Below are 26978 nucleotides of genomic sequence, written 5' to 3' on the forward strand. Positions count from 1 at the left end.
TTCAGATCATCTGAACAAATTTCCTGATACAAAAACCACCCCCAAACCCACAACCAAATCTCCTCAAACTAGTCTGCAAATTAAAAAAAAAATACATAAATTTCTTCAAAACAAAAGATTAATGGGACTAACAAATGAACTCTCTAATTTGCTCACTAATCCTGCAAGTTGCTCATAGAGGCCTAAATTAGCTACCAATAGCAAGAGAGTAGACCATCTTGAGGAGTTTGCAATCCAAACAAGTGCTCCTCCATTTTAAAGAGAATCAGAAAAGAATTCTACAATTTTCTAACAACAAAAGAATATCTGGCTTGGGACCAGGTATAAGAACTATTCCTTAGCTGAACAATTACTGGAATATTTTTTATTCCTTTCTTCCTAAGTTGATACTCGGAGTCAAAAACCTATAAAAATTCAGAAAGCAGACTTAGGATTTTCTTAGTACAACTCTTCATTCTTCCTCCTAAAATCCAAACCAGTTACTCGAATACCTCAAAAATTGGTTTCATGTGCCCTTTACTTTTTTTTCCTTTTCACTTTGCGTAATTTGAACAACTTTAAAGACTTTACTAAAACCTGAACTGAAGCAATATTCTTAGTAAATTCTTACTCAAGAATACAGAAATACTTCAGAGAATCACAAAAACAACTGGAAGTTTTGTTTTTCAATAGACAAAACCTCTTCAACCTAGCATTACTGGTCTGGCAGATCAAACCTAAAGAAGATGCTAAAAGCAAAATGTTCTTTGTGAAAAACTTAAAAGTCATTCACTCCACTAAGGTGAGGTCATGCCAAGTTTCACTTCTCCCATGATAGAAGTTCCTCTCAAGGAGTATAAAGAGAGATCATGCAGCAGGAGCACAAAGCAGGCGAACACTGAAAAACATTGGACACATCAAGACCAAGAAGAGCTCTGACAAAGTAGAAATTTGAAGGAATTAAAATATCTGCCTAGGGAGATGTCACACAATTGGGCCTGTGATGAGAATATAGTAAGACTTTAAGAAGTAACGAGGTGCCCACTTCATTGGACTTTTTATTTCAAATGGAAAATAGCTGGTTTCAAGGAAAGCAAAGAGTCCGAAGGATGGACTCAAAATGCTGTTGCACTCCATTTCCAGTTCTTCAAAATGCAAAAAAAACAAAATGTAGACTGAGTAGACACAAAATCTATGCAGAAAAAGGTTCTACATACCCCAGGTTCAAGGGCATAATAATCTCTCCCGCTACAGCAATGTAAAAGGGAGAAAACTAACTTTGCTTTCTTCTCCCTATGTGAAGGAGAGACAGTGTCTGAGACTCTGTATTAAAAGAGAGCTGTCACCCTAACAAAAAAAAAACAACAAAAAAAGTAAGAATAGCTGTCACTCAGCTTTTCTGACATCCACATCCTAAACCCAAGAAAAATCTATGAAAATTGTAGTTACTGCATTTACAGTAACTTCATTCACATTCCTTCAGTCACATGAATTTAAGGAAAAAAATGAGTATTTCTGCTTTTGCTGACAGTGAATCAAGTAACTTTCATGAACTAAGCTGATGTGTCATGTACTGACTTCACTCATGTACTGCTCTATCTTGATGAGTGTTGAAGAACAAGAACAGTGAAAGAATTAACATATTTTGACAAGAAATTTTAACCTCCAACTTGGATGCATTTGAAGGAGCAGCTTTCGTGCAAGAAGATCCCAAATCCCATTTTGCAATCTGCAAAGCATATTCTCTCACCTAAAATGCTTTTCCCATTAAAAACCAGAAGTGAGAATTTAGGAACAGAAAATGTTTAAATGCTTAGAATTCCAGAGAATGACACCTGAGGTTGGCATGAAACCAAAGTAGCAGCTCATGGTAAAAAGAAAAATCCAGTACTATTTATGAAGATGGATTCAGAAGAATGACACATAATGCAAGGTGACAAAGAGGAATGGCAAGTAGGAAGGGTGGTACTTCATTTGGTGATTCAAGTAAGAAAAAGATTAAGGAAAACAAAAGGAATAAAAAAGAGAAATAGAAGAAACATCTATTTCAGTAAATAAAAAAATACTTATGAAAGAAAATTAACCCTGAATAATTTGATTCTTCTAGATTTTTTTGTCATACTTCATAATACAAAAGACATGCTTGTATTACCTTTCTTTCGAAAGAGTGCATTTAGATAGTTTTCTGCTTGGCATTCAATCTTATCAGTGTTGGACTGGCCCTGAGATGACAGTTCCTCTGTAGGCGTTGACTGTGAAGAACCGAAAACTGATGCACGATCCTAGAAAACATATGGAGATCAAAACATCTTTCAGAAGTTAGTCTGCTGGTAGTAAAATACACAATTAAATTACTGAGCTATGGAATGAATAGAACCACTAAAATCAAACTACCTTGAGTCAAAATGCAGAATTAAACTTATTTGCAAAATTCAATTCTCTGACTCTTACTTTCATACCAAAAAATGAGTGTTGGTGAGTAATGCTTAAAATAATGCTCATACTTACACTGGCTGTTTCTTTGTGTAAATTACAAAAGGAACATTTCTCATCCATAGACCAGTCAGTTAGCTCTTCTGGCTCACAGTCTTAAAGGAAGAAAAGAAAGCTAGATGTTTTAAACAAGCAAAAATGGATTTTGAGAACAAAATACACTTCCTAAATTTCTCTTAAATAAATATGATATGTATTATTGGTACAATGCATTCAGTCATATTCAATTATTCAGATATTTTTAAATTCTTGTCTGGCTTGTACAGCTCAAGTTACGAATAGCAGAGAGTGCCTTTCTTAAAAGAAAAGGTAAATTTGTGTAATTAAATTGATTATCTGTCAAAATTACTTGGAGGCATCTGAATATTGCAAAGAAAGCTCTGAACTGCAGACATCATTCTTTTTAACTAAGCATGCAAACTTGTAGTAAAATAAGCTAAGAATTAGGATATGGACTCCTCACCATGTGAGCTACATGCATTATACTTATAGTATTTTAATTGATTTGATACCACCACCATAGGTAAATCCAAGCCTTATACTCACTTGTAGCTCTTGATATATCTAGAGAAGTACCTTTATATGTTTTATCAGAAAATGTACTTTGGTCTAGAGGGAATGCAGGACTTAAATTGCCCATATCAAATCCAGTCTTCTACTGAATGGAGGCACATAACCTACTTTCTTTAAACAAGCTACTAAACTCCATTTCAAAAATTAAGAGTTTTCAGCCAATACCCTTCTCTTCATGAACACCAGTTACTTTAAAACTTTTCCCAAACCAACTGCGCTAATAATTAAAATTAAGCTTCTAATTTATTGTTTAAAATTGCGCATGGCAACTTATTCCAGTTTGCTTTTGTGGCAATTTTATTCTTGTACCCATGAACAATAGCTAGGAATCTAGCACCCCGATGCATTTACAGACTTTCATTATCCCCTTTACACTTAAGTTTGTGGCTAATCTAGTCCACCTGGTTTTCCTCACGAGACTCAACTCCATCTCTTCTGCACAAGTCTCATTTGAACACCTGTTTCCTGAACATGGGGGCCAAGATCTCAAGATGAGATCTTTTACCTTTACACCAGACTTCCTTACACTGCAGGCAGTACTTTTCCTACAGTATTCTAGTTAAGCAGCAGCCTTTATTACAGCTGCAGTGTTTTGGAAGGTGTATCAAAACACGATTAACTACAACTCCAAGGTCTTCTCCATGCTGTCCATTTCCAGTTCCTGTGCTTACAACAGAAACAACTTTTTCATTCCCCTTATTAATTACCAGGTATGTTTCCTCCTTTTCTCCTTACCACCAAATTACAATCAGTTCTGTTTGGGGAGGTTCTTGAGATTATCTACTTTCAATAACACATGATGGTAGCCTGATCTTGGCTGGCTGGCTGCCAATCCCCCAGTCACTGCCCCTCTTCAATAGGGTGGGCGTGAGGATGTAAGACCGTAGGGGAGAAAATCAGGGGGAGAAACTTGTAAGTCAAGATAAAGACAGGGAGATCACTTACCAGTTACTGTCACAGGGAAGTCAGACTCAACATGGGGAGAATCAATTTAATTTATAGCCAATAAAAACAGATTTGCATAATAAGAAAGGGAAAACGCTAAACCACCTTACCACCCCTTCTTCACAGGTTTCAGCTTCATTCCTTCATTCCTGACTCTTCTACCTCCTTCCCCACCCCAAACAGTGCAAGAAGGATGGGAAACGGGCTGCTCTCAGTTCATAACAGTTCCTCTATGCCACTTCTTGCTCTTTTTGCCCCACCTTAGGGTCTTTCCCATGGGCTACAGGCCTTCATAAACTACTCCAGTGTTCTCACAACTGCAGCTCTTCATGAACTGCTCTAGTATGTGTTTTTTCCACAGGGCACAGTCCTTCAAGAAGAGACCACTCCACAGACCCACAGCTCCTACAGAAAATGTGCTACTGCATGGGCTCCTCTGTATAGGCTGCAATTCCTGACAGAGGCCTGCTCCAGCATGGGACCTCCAGGAGCTTTCTTCAGGGCATCTCCACCTGTTCCAGTGGGTCCTCCATGGGCTGCAGTGTGATATCTGTTCCAACGTGGTCCTCCATGGGCTGCAGGTTATACATGCTTCACCATGGTCTTCTCCAAGGGCTGCAGAGGAATCTCTGCTCCAGTGACTGGAGAACCTCTTCCCTCCTCCTTCTCTGACCTTGGTTCCCACTGCCCACTATCCTCCACCCTCTTCCTGCAACTGCTGAACTTTTACTTCTTCTCAAAGATGTTATTAAAAAGGCAAAATCGGAATAAAATTACTCTGAAAAATAAAGGTTCTGCAGTTGAGCACGAACAAAGTAACTCCATATTATGATTTAAATCTAGTTTGCTCAGGTCTAAAATACTAATTTAGAACAGAATTCTGTATTATTGTACTGTATACTTTCATGGATGCAAACCAGCAATTTTTACAGGTTGGACAGCTGATGATTAAAAACAGACATGGTATTTTTCTTGGCTGGACATTAACAGGAGACAATGAGTCATTTTTGCCAAATTAATCTACCTGTCCCAGCCCATTGGAGCTATTCCTTTAGGAGGTCCACAGCACAAAAACACTATTCCTTCAAAACAAGTTTGTTATTTTCTTTGCAACCATGAAAACTCTATTTATCAAGCTTGGGATTCTACACCTAATTCTAGGACAGGTTTTATACTTTCAGAGAAGTTCTTCTGCCTTGGAATCCTGAATTTCCACTGGTAAAAGTCAAACTGGAGAGCAATCCTTGTGTATTGCCAAAAAAGCAAACATTAAGTAACACCAGCTCTACCTAACACTAAACCCTATATTCAAAGTAGCATAAATCATGTACAAGACATATTAAATCTGCCACTGAGCTAAGAAAACTAATATGATCAGATATATACAAGATATATCAAAATGCCAGACAGCCAACAGTCTCAGGTCACCACCACAGGAAACATCCTGAGATCAGTATTAACTACAGATAGGCTACCATACTCTCAGAAAAATCAGAGGCACACATAGCACTTAAAGCCGAACAAACTTTCCTTGGTGCACTGAATTTAGGATGAGGATCGTCTTCCCTCCCCATTTTATCTTGCTTGGGGCCAGATGATGAAAGATTTGCAGACAACCTATAATGCTTGCCAGCCCATGAGAAAAGGTTGCTAAGACTGTGCAAACTAGATTTTAATACTAAACACAGTACAGATTATCATTTCAAACCAAAACCCTTTAGCACAAAGCTGTTAAACTGATTTCCAATTATTAAGAATAAAATGGTGAACTTTGACAAAAAATTTTTTTTTCATTTCTTAAGAGGCTCACATCTTTGTTTCCCCAAACCACTTTTCCCAAGAAGTAATGCCAAATTAAGTAAATTAATTCAGACATCTATAGCACAGAACAGATTCCATGTTTATACCTTAAAATACAAAATAATTGTCTAGTAAATCCAAATACAAAACAGCTTAAAAATTCAACTCTTACTTACCAGTATTTTCTGATTATAATAACATCCCAAAAGATTTTCCAGCTATTTGTGACAATTTTGAACTTATCACCCCCTTTCTTTTTATACAGCACTACTGCTTCCTAATAAGTCCATTAAAACAGCTGAAGTATTTATCAAGTCTAACATTTTTAATTTCATAAAAACTCCAATTCAATTAGATTTGTGTTTCTAATATAATTTTTTACTACTATAAATACTCCAAAACAACATAAGGAAAAATAAAAGCTTTCATTCTGTACAAAGACGATTTTTTTCTGGCAGAGAAAGAGTATTGAGAGCTGCTTTCCTCCAACAAGACACAGCCTTTCCTCAGAGGTTAAGAGAATAGAACCCCAGCATATAATCCCCCTAAAAAGAAAGTACACACATACCACCCTGTTGGGTGAAAAGCTTTTTAACAGTCTAGCTAACTATCCATAATTAGAATGTAAAGAATAACAATTCAGATGTGAATCTACTTAGCTGAAAATGGGAATAAGGAAAGGATTAGAAAGCCCTAAAGATTCAACGACATAAGAAGCCTCAGTTCAAAGCTTGAGCCAAGGTCATATGCCAAGATACAGAACTTGACCCCTTTGCAACCAGGAGCTGCAGAAGCCAAGCAGTCAGAAAAACAAACTGGTGCTGAATAATGGTGACAAGAACCACTTTAGCAAGTCCAAAGTTAATCCGACATATACAAGAATTTCAAGACACAAAAAAAGGTTCAAAAGGTATTTTCTTGGAAAAGTCTAGGAAAAACTTGAAGTGTACCTTTTACCATTTAAATTTGTCATTACAATTTATTATTCATTCAAGTTTAAGATAATACAATGCAATATTTTAATCTATAGATTAAATATATTTCAGGACAGAACTAAGGAGGAAATATATCAGTCATGTTACATTTTATGCACATTATTGATTTCTTTCATGTCACAATAGATATAGCCAAAAACAGAAGAGGAAAAGAAATGCAATATCCAAGCAGCATATATTTCAACCAATTCTCACATATTTCTGCCCAAGAAAGCCACGTAATTTCTTGAGGTATGTTTGAGGAAACACACTTTTACTAATGAGCCATAATATTGCATGTTGACAGTATTAGTTTAGTGGTTATGATGAGGAAAATGAACAGTCTAAAAGATGCAGTAATTCAGGCACATTGCTTAGAGTCTAAAAACATGAGTTCTAATTCTACCAGCCTCTTCTTTTAACTAAGGCAAATTATTTACTTTGTATCTTAGCTTCATTATCTGTAAAATGTAAAGTGGCACTTATGAGAGCAGAAAGATTTGTACAAATTTTACTTGAGAATTCTGTATTAATCTTTACAACAAAATTCAGATTTAAAATCAGAAATACTACATACAATACTAATGGTAAAGCTGACCTCTACTGTGCCAGTATAAACAATTTCACTCTGCATTACAGAAGTTACAGATACTGTAGCTATAGAAATTAACAAAAAACAAGGTAAGGTGGGCATCCCAAGCCACCATGCCATCTCTCTTCTGCAGCCGGCTCTGGAACTAAAATCAATTTTATAGATGCATCACACATGGAAATAGGCTTTAATTGTTAAAGAACTCTTGCACATTACTGACAAAATTTTTCAGAAATTGAAAAAAAAAAAGCTCTGAAATGTTGCATTTTAGATAACCACAAATTTAATTTGCAAGGCAAAGTCAGAAGGGCATCAAATAGCAAAGATATGCAAGTAATGGAAATATCAGATATAAATACATAAGAAATCTTCAACAGCATGAGACAAATAAGTTCAAGTTAAAACTTTACCCCTAAGACAGCTCAAATACCTGCACATATAAACTCTAAAGAAGCAAAATAAACTTTACTGTCTAGTGTATCATGTCCCTTTAACTGTAGCTTAGACTTTGTCCACTACCTCATTAACTCGGTGCTTTCTGCTGCCTTACCCAAAAGAAAAAAAAAAAAATTAAAAAAATAAGGTACTGCACATTTATAACAATATCCTGTTTTCTTTTCAAATATGCTTGCTTATCACAGCAGATGAGAATACTAGTCATGAAAAAAGCTGCTTTAATCCAACTGTACGCATTTCTTAAATGTTTTTATGTCTTATTAGTGGCATGCCTAGCTTGAAACAGGAAAAAATATTCTGAAAGCATCAGGAAAGTAGTATTCCAAGTTCCTCCCCTTCCCCATGAAAATACTGTGTTACACATATGATACAGGCCAAGGAACTTGCACATTATGAAGGGGACAAAACCATAACCAAGTTAAAGCAATTTCTCCATAAATATTCTAAGATATACAGTACATGCCACTCTGCCTCATGTACTAGCACTAAATAAGTGATATCCTTTACAAAATACACTATAAGACAACAAATTGTAAAGAAATGGGATGGAGCATTTCTAAGGTTTGATAATAAAAATAACATTTTTTAAGTCATAAAATGAAGTTGGCAAAACAATTCTTTCAACACTCCAAAACAATTTTTTGCTGTATCCCATGTTGTCAGAGAAAAATAATTCCATACTTAACTAAGGGCTAATGTGTCATTGACAGCTATTGCAGCAAAACCAAAACCCATTTGGACTAATTCTAGGTCTTACAAGGGTAATGGAAAAGGTGTGTGTGTGTGTATGTATATATATATGTATCTATGTATCTATATATGTATATATATCTACACAGACACACACTTAAGCATGCTATGACATCATATATATATATATACACACATATAAAGTATTATAAAAATTAAAAGTTTGGTGTATATATAATAAAGATGTAAAAAAAGAGTATATAAAAACCATACACTTTCTTGACCACAACAAGCCCAAACTAGTAACCACTACCTTCATTTTACCAATTAACGTCAATTGGAAGCCGAGCAGCTTGTCTGCCCTTTCTAGAAGATGTTCAAAAACAAAGTAGGAGATGCACTATCCCAGAAGAGTAAGTAATTCTCATAAGAGCTGCGCAGAAGAGCTTAGCTAATCCAAATTCCCCTGTATGGGAACAAAACCTAGGTATCATTCTACCTAGTGTTTTGCTTATGCACAGTATAAGCAAAGGAACATTGGAAATGAGTAAATGAACATTGGAAAGAAAAGCATTGGAAGATTTCCTTTTTCAGATTCAAGATATATACTTGAAACTACCTTTAGCTAAAAGAAAAAACAGTAAATAAAGGTCATTGCTCTAAAAGCTGGCTCATTTACCTTCAAATAAACTGAGGTCTCTTCGTAGCCTTGGTCCATAAAGCCCTTCTAAAATACTTTCAAAACCTGGAGACAAAAGAAACATTTAGAACAGTAAATCAAAAGTTTCTTAAAAGAAAGCAAATTCCAGAGACCTGGCAACAAGTATCCTCAAATTCTAAGAGCAATTCCAAAAATTGTTATATTTATCAAACAAATATTTACTCCTTCCACCATGGTACTACTCAACAGCATTAGAAGATAAAAATAAGACAAGGCAACAGCCATCTGCCCACAATCAGCCTATTAAGCCATGCCCCAACAACCTCATTAGACTTAAAATAACTACCACAGAATCCTAAAGGTGGGAGGATTAGCCTCATAGCTCTAAGCAAGTGAAGGAGTTTCTGTCTTAGCCTGAGAATCAGTATCATGTACAGAGAGAAGAAAAAAATGAAAAGAAAAAAAAATTAAAACTTCAAGATCAGAAGCTTCTCATGATCTCCTGAAACTACATAATCTGAGTAGGCTAATATTACAACAAATAGAGAAAAAAAAAAAAAAAAATAAAGCTTCTTTTGCTATTGAAACCATGACAGTGCTATCTAGTTCTCTGTATCCGTACAAAAACATTTTAAAATTGAGGATTAGATAAATCCAATTATTTTACAGATTTACCAGCTAGTCTGTTTAGGTATCTGGTAAAAATTAAATACTTCAATAAGTGTGATGAGACACAGAGCAAATCAAATGTCTGATAAATAAATAGAATTTTTTATCAACCCCAAACACACAAACAAAAAAAGCATGACAACTGATGAAATATGGTGACAATTTACAGCATCAATGTAACAAGTTTTGTTCAATATAGAAAGTTTCCAAGTGCCCCCTTTCTTCTTCCAAATAATAAGCTTATTTGAAAATAAGAGGATAGTTCAAAGCAGCATTTGAAGGTTCTCATTCTTCATACTAAAGGCCTGTCTGTAGCTATTTTGCTAGACCAGAACTCTGCAAGACTATTTTATTATCACACCACATAAAAATATCAAAATCTTCAGGAAACAACTGCCATCAACAAAGACCATTCAGAATCACAAAATTTGCTCATCATGTGATATCTTTTAAGACAACACAACATCCTGTTCTCTCACCAAAAGTTATATTTGCTTTTTGGTTTAGACTGTATGCACACTAGAATAAGTATATACCATATTTGAACCAGACAAGGGAAGCTATCTCAACACATAGGAGCGAGCTGTTCAGTTTGCTAAGTCAAATTTTGTTAAAATTTGTATTGCAAAGTAATTTTAATATATGGACTATACTGTGAATCAATTATAATCTCTACAAATCTGCTATGTGAGCTATAAATAGATTTATAGCTTTATATCTTGAACTGATATGGATTTCATCTTCCACTTTTTTTTGTAATAAATATAATACCATGAGACAACACAAATTAAATGACAAAACCACTGTCCTCTAACAAATATATACACACACACACACATCTTTTAAACAGCCTACAAGAACCAGAAAGCAAAAAGCCTAAAGCTCAGGCACACACTAAAATTTACCTTAAAGCATCATCCAGTGACTCTTAGATTCAATATAATATAAATTCACATAATTTTGGCATTGCACAAATTCTCTATTCTTCTGTTTTTAAAGGGTTACAGACAAAAAAGGCAAGAGAGATGAAGCCTGAAGTTAAGATAGCAATCCTCCAAACACAACACAGTGGAAATACAAAACATACCATGTGTATTGCCATTACTGTTACAGACTGAAAGCCATTTTAGGACAGCAGATAGTTATTTTCTGCCAAGTTACTGTCCTTGGGTAAAGAAATGAATGAAGCAGCTCTTGGAGAAAACTCTGCTTATTTCAAAAGAGCAAACAGCAACTCCTATTTTTCAGGACTTCGTCAATCAAACAACAGGAAGCTCGTTTACCATCCCAGTCAGCACCCAAAATCTCCCTGTTCTTTGAACACCTACCACCCTTCCCACCCTGTGGAGGGTGGTTCTTGTTTCTGCCTTTACTTTTGTCCTTATCTGCCTGTCCTACTACCTGCTCCTGCCTATGCAAAACCATGAGCACAGAAACCCCAGCTCTGTAAACAGCAGTTTCTCAAGGAAGACTGCAACCTCCAAACAGACTTCCATACAGCTTGTATTAAAGATGGCAATTAGCACACTGTGAGAGTTGGGGGTTTTTTCCTTTTCTTACCCTGAGGAAAGTATACAACAGCCTGCTTCTTTGCGAATTCACCCAACGTAATTCCATCCTATCCATCCAAAGGGCTGCTTCTCTTCCTGAAATATTACAGAACTTCTCCAAGGAGCCACAACAGACTTACCCCACCCAACCATTTGCTTCTTCACCTTTAGACACTGGATGCCTTATTATAAAGACCACTTACTTGTACAACCTAAAACCATAAAGAGAGTATTTTTTCAGGCCTTAGGCTAAAATTTTCCCAGAAAGCACTTGTGTAACTTCCATGCTCCACAGAGTACTACTGCCTTTCAGCAGAATTGATACAATTTTAACCTAAACATAAAGATGTATCTTAGTTTCTAGTACTGATGAATGAATGCTGGCACTGATTCCTAAAATGTAACCATCTGGACACAAGCAGTTCAATAAATCTTTGTTTTCTTTCTTGAGTCAGTATGCTTAAGCAAACAGTAGTAGCAGCTTTCCAGAACTCTCCAGAACGTGAAGAGCCTACAGAAACCAGTTAGAAGTACAATTTGCTTACATTTTCAGTAACGGAAAAATTTTGCTTCAAAATAGTTTTACAGAATTTGCTGTCTCATGGTGGTTGATTGCCTCTTTGATTCCAAGCTGCCTTTCAAAACTGTTACTCAAGATCTGACACTTTCTAGCTCCAAACTGAAAAGCAACACTTGGCTCTACTAACTTGCAATACCCCAATCTGTCAAACTCCTTTCTCTAATAAATTTATTATATCTTCATGTAGAAAGAATCAGCTTTCTTTGTTTAATTTGACACCCTTCAAAATTCAAGACAGGTTTCTCCAACAGTCTTCATAAGTAGAAATTTGTGACAGAGCTAGTCTCTTAACCCAGTTACACGTTTCCAGTTTGTATTTCTGAATAAAGCTGTGAACGGGCTTTTTCCCCCCCATATTAACTCTCCCTCCCACCTTTCTCCCACCAACGGATACTGCTTTCTTCACTCAGGGCTGGGATGGGACAGAGCTCCCACGAGGAGGGAGGATGAAGCTGTGACCTCCAGCAACAGGAAGGGGGCTCTCTTTTTCCACTGGTAGCTATTGGGGTACCAAAAAGCCAAACAGGCCAGGAACAAGTTCTATCAGGTTTGGCATACAAGCCACGGGACACAGCCAAGGCCCTCAAAAGGAAGCAATAGGTGACAGCAGCTGCAGACTTGCATGGGGCTTCTGCCCAGCAGCTAGACTGGCTGTCTCAGCAGTTCAGCTGTTACCTCTGGTCCAAACTCGCAATGTTCCAGAGAAACTCTTATGGCTCATCTGGCTGTTAAAAATATCATCTGTTACCCATCTACTTGGCCACCATGATATTGCCAAAATTGATCTTCAGCACACCAGGGCTAACTACAGGAGCACAGGGGCAATGATGAATGACACCAGGTGTCAGTGTAATAAATAACAGAGCCCAGGTGTTGATGCAGGGTGAAGGCTTTCCTTGGGCAAACAAACTTCCAGTGGGATCAACATCTGACTACATGGCTGCAGGCAGGACTTCAGCTCTTATGACATTAGGATCCTTTGAGAAACAGACTGCTTGAGAAAGACAGGATCTATTTGATAATGGAAATCCATCATTGCCAGTGGACTTGCCTCATAATGAGGTCTTCAAACTTCTCAGGAAAGTGGAGACTAAAGCCTAGAAAGGCAGAGAATGGCAGAGAGGGCCAATGCACACAAGGACCTTACAGTCCCCCTGAACAAATGTGGTAAGCAGGAACACACCTTAAGTAGCTTGATATGATAGCATTCATCACAGGATGCAAGCACAAGGGATAATAAACCAGAGCATGTAACAATCTTACTGGTGAGACAGTTCACACAAGTGCAGTGGATGGATACTGGCATTTAAGAAAAGGGGAAGTGAGAAAGTCAAGGACAGTGCTTAGATTTTAACTTAAACAAATACAGCCTTAGTGTGGAATGGGCTACAGGACAGTTAAAAATCTACAGGTCAGGATTCAACCAGGTGAACATCATAATGAACATCTGTTACAGACTGCCAATCAAAGGTAAGTAGATGAAGTCTTCAAAAACCAAAAATACCACCCAAAAACCACCATCACAAAAAAAATAAGGGAAAAAAAAAAGAAAAGGCTGCACAACCACCAAGACATATGCTGAAAATGCAACATGCCAGTGGACAAGCAACCTAGGGGATTCTGCGGTGTCTGGAGGACAAGCCTGCCTGAGGTGGTGGACAAGCTCAATAGGGGAGGCCACCATCAAGCTGCTACTCATCATTAAGTAAGTGATAATCAGTGATGTGACAGTCAACAGTGGTCTTGGGCACAGCAGCCATGAGGAATGCAGGATCCCAAGGGAAGCGAGGAACTTGAGTAGCTGAGTAATTTTCTGTGGGCTTAGTAGTCACTGATTTACATCCCTCCCCCAAGATGGGGGGAGCACAGTGGAAATAGAAGTACTGTCTTGTCTAAACCAGAGAAGTCTCACATGGGCCAAGGGTCTATGGCAAGGTTTTTATTGAGCTATCCTACTAGCTATTTTATAAAGTCAAAGAAATTGCAAGGTGAAGAGCAATTAAAAAACCCAATATTTCACCAATTCCAGTATGTTAAGTGTCTCTACAAGTTTACTCAGATTTAAAACAGGATTATTAAGTCCAAAGGAAGTCTTCAGTTGTCTTCACAACTTTCTATTTAAAATCTTAAAGAGAAGCTACCATTCAGCTGCTCACAAAGCTTAAATCATAACGTTTTCCATGTTTTATCACTTTAAACTACTTAGTGTCTGAAACATCTTAGAGCCCATCTACACATTAGAGAGTGCCACATATGAACAGTGCAGGCTGTAAAATTCTTTCTCATTAATAAAAAAGAGTAATAATTAAATGGATATATTCCATGGAAACATCCAACACTGTGCACCTTATAGACACTTAGAGGTACTCAAGTAATGTACAGGGACTCTTCCTCATCACCAGATACAGCCTTTCTTCATCCTACTCCTCAGCAGCAGCTGTGAATTGTAACAGCCTTCTCCATTCAGAAACTCAGAAGTTGCCACACAGTCTCTGTCACTGTGGAAGCAATGGATAGTCTATGCTGCACTAAGCCTAGCGAAAATCACAAGGTGAAGATTTAGAGAAATTTTAATGCAAAGTTGATCTAGGTTAATTTTGGACAGATATAGTAATAGAACAGTTACACAATACAAATTGAGGTTAGACAGGTTTAGCTATATGTTGACTACTGTTTTTCCAAAAGCTTTATCTCATCTCCATGTTTCTGAGAGGAAACAGTTCTTCTTCCCTCCTCACATCCTCTAAATGAATAGAGACTACAAGTATGTTTCCAAAAATTTTGAATGACTCAGACCATGTGTTAGAAGAATAGCCAAAACCAGAATAAATATCATGTAATAAATGGAAGCTGCCATTTAACTAGCACTTTCAAATGAACCACTTGGTAGGTCTTAGGAGTAGTACTTACTCTATAGTTGGGAAAGGGAACAGCAATATATGCACAGGTCGCATTAAAAGGTTTTTGATAGGTTTGGTGCACTCAACATTACATTAATTTCTTGATTCCCCTAATCTTGTAAATGGCCATATTGACTCCTGAATTTGTATGTTCTTTTCAAAGGAAAGTTCATTTCATAAAAGAAGATATATTTCTCTTCCCTTTTGACTTTTTGTTTCTTTATTAGTCTTTTTTTCTTTTCCCCTTCCATGTTTCTGTTTAAGAAGTAATCCAATTCTAGGGATTTAGCTACAAGGCTTTTTTTTTTTTTAAAGCCTATATTTGGGACATTTTAATTAAATATAAACATTTTTAGTTAAAAAATTTTAACAAAGCACTTTTTATCTGTTCTTTTACTCAGTGCTAGAACATAACAATACTAAATCTCAAGAGGTGCCTCACAAAACTTGTGCAAACTTTAATAATAACACCAATGACCTCACAGTAAGCTACCTAAAAAACCCATTTGCTTATACTTGCTCTCCCCTCCTCTGATCTGCTGCAGCTTTTCCAGTTTAGGAAAGTATAAGCCTTTTATCAGTTCATCTGCTCAAAGATAAAAGTGCAAATGCTTCTAAATACACTTCTGGTTTGATATTTTTCAAAGCCATAAAGACTGTTTTATTCGTACCTCTGGATGCATACCACAAACAGTAGATGAATGCTCCTTACAGGGATAGAAAAAATTTAAATGAAAGAGGAAGATGCTTATCAAGATTGCTCATGTGATTCATAGTTACTGCTCCACTTTTCATCTGATTTAAAAGGTTACCCTTTAGATCAGATCCTATTGTCCTCTCTCAGTTGCTTTGTTAAGGAATTTGGAAGATTCTGGGTGCATGTAAATGGAGTTCTGCTTTCTCCCTTCTTTTCCAGCACATCATCAGCTAGGCACAGGGCAAGACTGTTGCACACTACTTTGAAGGACAGAGCATGCATGTGTATTTTTACTACAATGAAATAAAACTTTTAGCTTTAAAAACTATGGCTACTGGAGGCATTCTAGGAAAAAATGAACCTTAAGGCTCTGTAAAACACAATTTTGTTAACCCACCTAAGAAAGTTAGCAGCAGTCTATGTTGAAATCTTCCTAACTTCTGTATTCCTAGAAGTTTACCTTCACCACCCGTCACTTTGTAGCTTACTACACCAAGGATCACGCCTGGGTTATGGTAGTTCAAGTTTCATTCAAGTCCAAAACACTTGTTACTTAGCTCCTTACATAATATCAGGCCTCACCCCTACTCCTAATAGAGATTCTGTTAAGTGACAAGCATCAGCAAGGAAGATTCATGTATCTTCCTTATTTTTTGAATAGTCTCAGTAGAGAAAACAATTAAAAGTTGAAGAAAAAAACCCGCACATTTTAAGCAGTGTGGAGCTTAGCCCATTAATGTTGCTTTTAAAAATCAAAACTAATGTGAAAGTAGGTTCAGAACTGCTGATTTCAATTCTTAAAAGGTTGCAAAATTTAATAAATGGTCTTTAAAATGTAATTAGGAAAATCCAAAGAATAAGATTACATTTAATGAGATTGAGCACTGTACTGCCAGACACAGCATTAAAATTAAACTACCTTCTTTTATTTTTTGGTGTGGTAACAGCAACTGTAAGTTTACCCAGTTATTAAACAGACTTGGTAACAATAACAAAGAGTTCAATTTCTGTTTCTGCATTTGCCTCTAAACACTTTTCTAGTTGACATGAATTCTGTTCCCATTCTGAAGTCATACAAGCTATGTTTTGAGTTGGCATTTCTTTATCTACAAGGACTATTTCATAATTTTTATGAGGAGTATCAGAATCTAAAATCACATTGTAAGGAATTTATGGACAAGTAAGAACTGAAAGACAGATCCGGCACACTGTTTTTTGCCCAACCAACAAGCCAACCTCCTCTATTACCTGCCCCTTTACCCCATACACACTTGAAGTACACCTTCATGGCAAGGTATAACGCACAAACATGAAGTTCCGAGCTAAAACTCACTGACATAACTGACATTGCCATGAGAACAAATTAATTTGATTTCCTCCCACTATCCTTCTAACTTTGCCCTGTTTCATGCACCTGAACAGTGATTCCTTTTGAAAACAGCATGTAATTCAAAACAGTACTATATCTAAAGAAAAAGCTTCAGTTCTCCTTCTCCCTATTCTGTACATTTTCAGGACTGCATTATTTAGCTTAGCCCAGTACAGGAGTATACTTGGAGGAAGTTCTGTGGCTTGCCTTACAAAGACAGCTACCTTGGATTAAAACAGTCATACCAACAGACAGAATTCAGCTTTATACGTTTTGTCAAGTATAAGAACTGCGTTTGATTTTTTTTAAAAAATTGTACTCCAGGCAGACAAAGCACCAATTGCAGTTTCCCTGAAAGAAAGCCTTTCACTTTTCTTCAAATTCTCTCTCAATAATGCTTTAATATTTACTATAAATATTATTTATCATTAATACAGGTGTGAGAGTAGAAAGCATTATTTTGTTCTGGCTTATTTAAAAAAGTAAAAGTCATCTGCCTTTCTTACAAGTTATCCCTTTCATAGGAAAGTAACTTGGAGCTCATGTTCAGTCATCTTTTAGCTTCTAATCATGTTAACTTACAGCCTTCTGAAGAACACCCCGATATTTTCTAAGTGCACTCTGTTGTCCACCATTATTTTCCACTACAGAAGGGAATTGGTTTACCTGAAAAATGGTTATCTGCTCCAAATTTTTGTACCTTTTTTTCCTCAACTGACAGGAAAATTAAATTAATTACATCAGAAACTTAAACCCCTTAATAGTATGTGTTTATTAGTCATCCATCACCAAGTTCCTTTGATATATCAGACCGCTCTCATTTATAAAATATTTTATGAGCTTTCTGTAGCCCTAATTCAAAACTTTGAAAAAAGAAATAAAATAATTACATACTTTTTTTTTATTATTATACCTAGTTACCTTTGTCTCACCATTAGGATACAAGCAGAAATTCCCTTGCAACTTGTTAAAGAATACTCTGCAGAAAACAGTTATTTTAATATTTTATAGGAGTGGAGCAGTGTGTTTAACAGAGAACCTTAATTTAAACATTAACATCTGTGTCTCTTTCTTTTACCTTTCCCTTCCTTCCACAGGTCAGCAGCTGTCATCTTTGCCCACCATCCCTCCCTAGCCATAAAGGGATTAATAATTTTAGTCTTGCTTATATATTGACATAAATCTCAAAGTCACAGGGTTTTTGTTTTTGATGGTGGCTTGTTTTAGTTTGGTTCTACTTATATATTTGTTTTAAAATCTACTACTACAACAATATGGAAAGGATTGACTATAGTATGGAACTACTGAAGCACCAAGATAAAGAAAAAAACTAAGTAAAAAAAATCCCCCCCAAATACAAACACACAGACCAGTAATCACTCAATCACCTTTTTGCCATTTATACAAATGACAAGAAAGAAACCAAAAAAAGTAACTTTCTAGACAGAATACTTAAGACATAAAGCATGACAACAGAAGCAAAAATTATTATTTTTATTAAATCATTTATTAAGTCTTTATTCAAACATTTTATTTTTCCTGTTTGTAACATCACTACAAAATATCTATCCTTAAAATACATTACTTGATAAAGTGTTGGCCAAATTATTGGGTAAAAAGAACCCATTTTTCTTGAAGAAAAATTCTTGATACTTAATCTAGGACAGATTTTGGGTAGGAATGGAGCAGGGAGGGGGCTTCTGTTGAATATGTTGTCTAGCTTGAATCCATTTCTTGCTTACAGCACTAGAAAAGTTCTCCTATAATAGAAAGTTCTAAACATTTAACTTAAAACACTCATTTTCTTTACCATATTGATTCAGTTCCCTGAGCAAACAGGAACCAACATACCAGAGATTCCAAAATGAAAGGGAGGAAATCCTCTATTTAGACTCCAATACAAATTCCAAACCATAGCTAAAATGATGCTTTTCCTTCTCTGCAAATCTTGACTCCAAGAACTAATGCAGCTGAGGACACTGCTGCTGCCAGGAAGACACGGTGACCAAAACTTGAAATGAGACTACAGAACCATGCCAGTTCTAACTGCTTACTTTCCACTTAGGATAAAAATTCTTGGTTTCGACTCTCAACGCTGTGCTTTATTGTGGGGATGAAGACAGTGATGAAATATAGTTTCAGTAAAATACACTGTACACCAAAAGAACTAGCTGTAACATGAAGCAGTGACAAGCATTAAACTGAATACAAAGAGGGAAACTAACATTGGCCATATCTCAGAGGCAGAACAAAAAGAGGAAATGTCGTGCCTCCCCCGCAATTGTTCACAATTTTAAAGAAAAGGGTGGCAGCCAACAGGGGTGCGAGGGGGAAGTGTTTGTAGGTTAAATAAAGACTGCAATTAGGATCAACTCTGAGTTCAGTTATTTATAAATCACAGCAAGATAAACGAGGTTCAATAAAAAGGGAAGCAGCTCTTCTATACCAGCAGACTTGTAAACAGAACAGCCCAACATGACACCTTTTACTGTACCTTCAGACACTGCCAAAATTAAAAGTAGATTTAATTTCTAATGTAGCAGATGGATATTCTGAGAGACATGTGTTATTTATAATTTAAAAGGCATAAGGAAGACACTTCAGAAGTGACTATGCTGCTCTGTGGATAGGGAGAGAGAAAAATGCTTCCAAGTGACAGTTACTAAAACTTCATTTCTGTTCTCTCTAAAAACTCTCTTTGAACAGTAATCTAATCCCAGCTGCTGCACTGGGACATTTAAATATGGAATTGGTGTGAATATTGGTGTTCTTCAGACTGAAGCTTATGCTGCCTTTCTTTTTCCAAGACTACATCAGAGCTACACAGATACCAACTGTTACTCAGATCAGTGCTGGAAATAATTTGACCAGTTCATAGCTTGTATCCTTAGAGAAGGAAATCCAGAAGGAGGAAGACACTGTAAAAGAAGATTACATCCAGCTTGGAAAAATGCTCATGACTTCCTCATTTGCTATCAATTTAAGTGTTTTACAATATGGGGAGAAAAATGCCCAAGAATAAGACATAGAAACAGCTGTCACTTTCAGAAAACCATGTCCCTAAAGACTGTTTCTTAATTATCATTTTAAGATTTACAAGAGGACTAAAAAGTCTGGCTATTTTACCTAACGAGTTTGGAATTGTTAGACAAATTATTTTTGTCTACATGAAGGCCTAGTCACTGAACCACAGATAAGTCAAGTCCACAGTGAGTCTGTAACAATGAATAGGTCACAACACCGTTTTACTACTCTGCAGTTTCACACATCCAATCAGCACCTGGGAGAAAGACTAGGAGTCAACTAAAAAATAAACAGGTCTTACACGCTTCCTGGATTATCAAAATCAAAGAACATTGGATTTTCCGCTAAGAAAAGCTGTTAGAAAAAAACAGTTACCAGAAAACACCAGTTCACCGAGAAAAAAAAAAAGAAAGAAAGAAAGAAAAAAAACCCCATGAAAACATTCCTAGTCTGATGGGCTTTTGAGAAACTGAAGTTTAGGATTCTGTGTTACACCATGTGTCTACTGCAAGCTAATGAAGTCACAAGCCTTCAGAGCATTCCATGAAACTGATGCCTGACACAAAGTTTTACAAGGAAGAGGAATTTCAGAAGAGAATCAGTTTCAAGGGAATTTTCAGTTTCTTTTCAATTTTAATTTCTGTGTCAAACAACCTGTCTATTCCCCACAAACAGCTCTGAAATTATGAACTGGAGAAAAGTCATTCATCTCTCCCAGCAGATTTATCTTCCTCCTATTCAGAAACTATTTGCTATTGAGAAACTATTTATTGGTTTCTATTATTTAGGAAGTTTGAAATGGACTAAAATCCTGCAACTAGATTACAGGGAAATCAATTGACACTTTTCTTATCTGCTGAAGCTCCAGAAGGTACAGCTTGTATCAAGCTACCAAACTATAATGCAGTGAATGAACTATCAACTCTATAAATCTCAGTGTTGAATTCCTTAAAATATTTATTTTCAAACATATCATTAATAGAAATGCTGAAACCAGATCATTAGAAATGTTTTAGTAATCCTAGAAATACTACAATATTAGCATGAAATGAATGGAACATACCTTTTTAAGAGTAGTTAATTTCTTAAATTTGTTTTAAGTTCACTTTTCTGCATTTTATAATACTTATGCCATATATTTTCACCTTTAATTTACAGTTTATTTTTACAAATACCTAGTTTTAAAAAAATTCACCAACAACACCCCCCAAGCCCCTCTAACAGCCATCATTTTTTAATCCAGGCACAATCTGGCTTTGTAAATTAGACAAAATTTAGAGCCAGCAACATGCTAACAAGAAACTGACTTTTATCAATTTAAAAAACTTCACTTCAAATAAATTTTTTTTACTATGCCTACTTTCTCTAAAAAATATTTTCTGGTGCTCAAGGTTAAAATTGCAAGTGCCTCGGATCCTCCTGTTAGATTGAAAGAATTCAGCTAAACTGTGATTTCAAACCAGTTCTTAAACATGCCCAGTGAATAACAAAAAAGATGGCATTCCTCAAGGCACGTAGGCAGTGTATCCCAGCTTACAGGCCATGGACAGCCAACCTGGAATCTGCACCATTTAAGTCAGCATCTGTTGAACTTGCAGAATACACTGAAATGAACAGACAAAAGTTTCCAACTGTTTAACTTTTCATTAAGAAGCCTGAATCCTTTCACTTGCCCCTGGAGATAAGAAAAGCAGAAATACAGAAAGAAAGATTTTAAACACAAATTTTAGCTTCATACTGGGTATTTTCATCAGCCATAAGGCATCACATATAAGTAGAGAACAGGAAAAAGTCTCAGGGATTTGCTTTTAGTATTTGACACAGTTCAAAAGATTAAGCAGGCATGATTGGGGTTTAGATTTTGGGTTTTGATTTTTGGTCTGGCTTTTTTTTCTTTAAGCAATTAGCATGCATCTGTAAAAACTTTTGATAAACTTCCCCCCAGTTATTAAATGACACAAGATAAAGTAGAAAATGGTAAGCTTCAAAGTGTGGGACATGAACTCATCTGCAGTGGAACAGAATTCATATACCACTCAAATTCAACCACATACTACATATAAGAATTTACTGGGAGATTTTTTTAACAGTTTTGTATTGAATTTCTGATTAGACTAAAATTCACATTACTAACAACTGTCCAACCTGAGCTGGGGAGCAGGGAGAATGCCACAAAAGAAAACCAGATACATTTTTTAAGTACCTAGTGGTAAGATTCTGAATACTTGAATCATGTTGGGAACAGACGAGTTCTTACACAAGGCAGATGGGTTTAAACAGTAGCTATCCTGTCTTAGCAACACTCTGTTCTTTCTGTATTCCAGCACTGTCTCTTTCTTAGCAAAAGCAAACATTCATTATTTCCATAGACAGTAATTTTCACTTTTAAATTTGTTAGTCTGCTTTAAAAACAAAGAGATACCTCCTCACTTTATACTATGCAAAAAAGGGAAAAAAGTGAATGTCCCTATTTTATTCCTTAAAAAAACAACTCAGCACAAATTCTGCACTAAGATGAAGCAGCTGAAAAAAAAATATTCCAATCAGTTGTTCTGGGGTTCATTTATTTTTCTCCATAAGAACCATATTATAAGATAAACAGAACAGGCAAAATCTTTAGCAGAGTTCATTATTCCACTCACAGTTTAGAGAGTTTCTTTGACCCAAGACAGCCATAACCCATTGCTCCCCACAAGTCTCAAGAAAAAACAAGAAACTTCAGTACTTAGAGCTGATCTATAAGTAGAGTACTTTTCCATCTTAATGAAACAATTTGGAAAGACAACTGCAACCACTTAGGGAAGCCAAGCAAACTGCAAGGTCAAGAAATATATGAATAAGATTTCTTAAATGACAGGTGTGATTACAGTCTGCATTTCCAGCAGGAGGGAAACTTCAGCAAGAATCAGATCAATCTCAGTACCAGCATTGTGGAAAACTTAGTATAAAATTACTTATGTGGTACCAAATTTCTTAAATCAGTCTCACAGGTCAAGATCACTCATATGTCTCACACAAAGAGCAAAAAAACATTTATTACTTATCAGAAAGGTTGAGAATGAAAGAGGAGAAAATGCTTGATTGCCACTTGAGATGCTGAGCACATGAAGCTGTGAAGTATCCAGTTTGCAACTACCCTGAATGCTACTTAATCAGGTCAGTTAAGGGCAGGTGGAAAAGTGCAGCACCACACAGAGCAGAGTTAACAGCTCTTCAAATACACCATCCAAATTACTACCAAGTAACTGCTCTCACAGACAACAGTAGAAGAGGCTGTTCTGGGTCTTCCTAGTATATGATGCTGGTGGCTGAATGAGGCAGACAAAGTGAATGATTCCATTCCTCAATCCGAAAAGATGTCAGGATCTCCTCAAGCAATATGAAAGAGCAGGAAATTATTTCAAGTTACATCAAGTAGCAGCTGTCAACTATCGTATGAGACAACCTGGAGTAAAGGCTTTATGAAGCCAGGTGTGGGTCAGCAAAACCCCTTCCTGAACCACTGGACAAGTATTCTTAAAGTCACCAATTAAGAGACATATGAAGCAAGTAATATCATAGACTTCAATAACCTGAATTTATCATGCAAGTTTTTTCAGGTCACACTACAGTGTGTTTCTCTCACAGCTTTTTTTCCTGCAGTGTAACTGCAGAAAGCATTGACTACTTAAATACAAAATACATGAAATTTTCGGTTCACTCTTTGAAGATTTGTGGGACAAGGAGTGCTTGCCAGAGATTATGACAATAATTTAGACAAGACTGATTTATAGACAAACACTTGCTCAAAAACTCTGCTATTTTAAGATTTACTGAACAGTTTATCTCTAATATGAATTCTCTGAAACTCTGATGTTTGCAGAGAAGCTCTAGCTTTAAGAAAAAGCTCTGTTCTGAGCAAGTGACACAGTGAGGTACTAAGGACCCAGGGCTCATCTACGGTTGCTTCTGAGGGCTGTGCACAAAGTTGATCTATGGTCAGTGCTGAAGTGCAGTTTTTCACATCAGCACTAAGTGCAGAGCCTCTGGACACTTCCAATGTTTCAAGGTAAGAACTGACACCACAAGTTCCAAATGGACCATTTCTTACTAAATCCTATTTTACTAAGGTAGAACCCATTTGTTCAGGAGTCTATTTACTTCAACAAGGATGCAGATGGGAACAAAAGGTATTTTCCAATATATCCTAACCAGTCTGATGGTCCTGTTGAAGAAATTCTTTCTGAGAAGGTATAATAGCTGGCATTTCAAAAGTAAGGCCAATATGAGTTTAAGGTAAGGTTTGCTGATGCTGTTTAAAAAGCAGTAAGGGATTAAGCACACTTCAGTAAGGCACCTAAGAAAAACAAGAAAGACAAAAAATCAAGAGGCACCTCACATTTCTGAGGTCCTTAGCTGTGAGGGCTTGGTAACATGGAAAAGGAGTGTTTTTGGACTCCACCACAGCAGACTGGTAATAAATGCTTATGGCATATACATCAGTTACAGTTAGGACAGATGTGTTGCTGAGGTTTAGCCAGTTTAAACACCAATTGACATCTCAAGACAAAACCTCATCAAGCCTGCAGGGAACTGTGCATATAAAACAGGCACAGAACTGACAAAAAATGAGGAAGGCAAGAATAAGTAATGTTGAAGGAGATGGCCTAGTTTCAAGAACACAATTTCCTTAAGAGTAAGTTTTACCTTGCTAAATGCATTTTACAAACAATTAAAAGAAGCATTAAAGTACACCGGAAGTTGTCACTCATTGCATCAGCAGAGAGCATGATGTAGGCCTTAAAGATAAACAAATGACATTCCATTTCACATCTAATTAAATGACGTGCAGGAACATACTTGTAATGAAATAATCAGAGATGCACAGTTGAAATTACTTTGACCAAAGGATCTCACTTCCTGACAGATCACAGGATAACTATAATTGAACAAGATTTAGGCATCAACAGAAAGAGGTGTGGCGGGGCTTCGATCAGGAGAGCTTGAAACTCTCTAAATATCACAGGAAGATCTTCGACCTCAAAAGACACAACACAGTGGAACACACAACAGGTGGCAAAACTCCCAAGTAAATAGAGATCATAGAACAGCTTTGCTCGGACTTGAAAGGTCCTCTAGTTCCAGTCCCCTGCTATGGGTAGGGACATCTTTCAAAATGGCAGAAGTGAGTTTATAAACCTTGTTTCCCCAACAGCCACTGTACTGTACCACTTTTGAGTTTTTAGTCAAATACTACTCATGAAAATTGAAGGATGGAGAGGACAGAGATGGTCCAGGAAGAATTAAAAAAAATTAAGGAGCATGTACCAGAATCACAGGTGACTCCACAATCACTACATTATTTAGCTGATAGCAAAGCAAACTTTTGAGACAGTTCAAAGCCCATACACAGAACAATCTAAGCCAGCAGTAAAACTCAAACAGATTCTATTTTTCTTCCCCCTCATCAGTGGCTAACACCAGAATGACCTACATCTGAACTAAGGTCACAAAACAGTAGCCATTTGATAATCCTCCCCCATTTTCAGATTACGGGGCTTAATAGCTACACTTAAGTGAAGTCAGATCTTTGCATTTATCTGGGCCTTGCTGTGGCACGCTCTCTTCTGTGAGCCAAACTGCCAGCTGCAATCACAAGCAGCGCTCCTTTAAAGGAGTCTTCTATAATCTACGTTATATATGGCAGCAATACTAATTAATAGTTAATCAAAAGATGTCCAGCAGTTTTACACCAGTAGCATTTTAACCTGGCATTACTAAATGGTGTAGTGCTTCTAGAACAGAAAATAAAACTTTTAAATAAGGTATACAAAGCTTTTTGACAATAGTTATGAAAAGGAGGAGCACAGTCAACCCTAGATTAATTACACTGCTCTTTGACTTATTAGTGGATCATCAGACTAGAAATGCACTAAAGCTAAATATTCCATACAATTCCATGAAAATGGAATTATGACAGTGAGAGCTATTATTCACACGTAAGACTAGCTAGCCTTTAATTAAGATGATTTGAAGAAGCTGGAAACTGTGGAAGGAGGAAGATAAAGACTTAAAATCTGAAAAATTAGCTCTTTTGAAATAAACTAGCAATATTTTACAATAGAACACACTGAAAACTAGTAATTTTTCCCACGGAACAGCACTCTGAACATGAGTAATCAATCCCCAGATGCCTCAAAAGCTAGGACGTCTCATAATTGGATATCAGAACTCTACTAAGTCACAGAGAAATTTAAAGCAAGGAACATAGTTAAAGAGGTCACAAATTCAGTAAGCTTTCATTTGCCAACAAACTTAAAAAAAAATAATTTAAAAAATAGGAAAAAAAAAATCACATCTAGAGGCATTAACCCAACTTACCCTCCTGCAATACTACACATGCTGCTATGGAGATACAAGCCTGGATGCATGTTGAGAACCAAATACAAGAGCAGTCAGTAACTGATGCTGGGAGAATTTTGCCAAGAATGGGATGTTTATCTAAAAAGGGGTTAATCCAACTTCTCAAGATACTACACAGGAACCTGGACTGTGCCAGAAGTAAAAACAAAAAAAAAACAACCCTGACATGTGGTTCTTTGATCTGCAAAGTGACATGCTGCTGACCACGCCCCATAAAAAAGAATTCAGCCTCCGCAGCTCAGTGCATTTCCGCAGATTCAGAGTTCTCTGCTCTTTGCAATACATCTTCTGTGTCCTTATACACTCAAACAGATGAGCCATTACCATCCATCTTCCCTCCTCTCCCCTCACTTCTTCCTGGCTTCTTTATGCCTTTACTGAATGGAAGGAAAAAGTAGTAGATTAGCAGTGGAGAAAGAAGAAATGTATCACATAACTACTTTATACCCCCAAACAGGGTTGTGTTTGATTTTGGTTTTGTTTGGTTTTGTGTGCTGTGGTTTTTTTCCTAATGTATGGTAGCCCAATTTAGAATGTCATCTTACTTTTCTGAAGTTTGATACTATACATGTGAACCACACCAATTCAGTTCTGTTCCAACCTCTATTAATGTTCCAACTTATC

The 26978-nt window shown here is 36.5% G+C and overlaps 1 protein-coding gene across 6 annotated transcripts in view; it reads right to left on the reverse strand.

The window, feature by feature from the left end:
* The window catches only part of LCORL (ligand dependent nuclear receptor corepressor like), an 82238-nt gene that overhangs the window by 47720 nt on the left and 7540 nt on the right, over positions 1-26978 (reverse strand). For all 6 annotated transcript variants that reach the window (XM_014261411.2, XM_014261415.2, XM_088055942.1 and 3 more), the window contains exons 2-4: positions 9182-9247; positions 2488-2567; positions 2132-2261 (exon numbers count right to left, since the gene is read on the reverse strand). In XM_014261411.2, coding sequence (XP_014116886.2) covers positions 2132-2261; positions 2488-2567; positions 9182-9247 — 276 coding nt within the window. The remainder of the gene's footprint in view (positions 1-2131; positions 2262-2487; positions 2568-9181; positions 9248-26978) is intronic.

This window comes from Pseudopodoces humilis, chromosome 6 (assembly GCF_049639895.1).
Source record: "Pseudopodoces humilis isolate 2021_Gansu_Grassland_sample_001 chromosome 6, ASM4963989v1, whole genome shotgun sequence".
NCBI lineage: Eukaryota > Metazoa > Chordata > Aves > Passeriformes > Paridae > Pseudopodoces > Pseudopodoces humilis.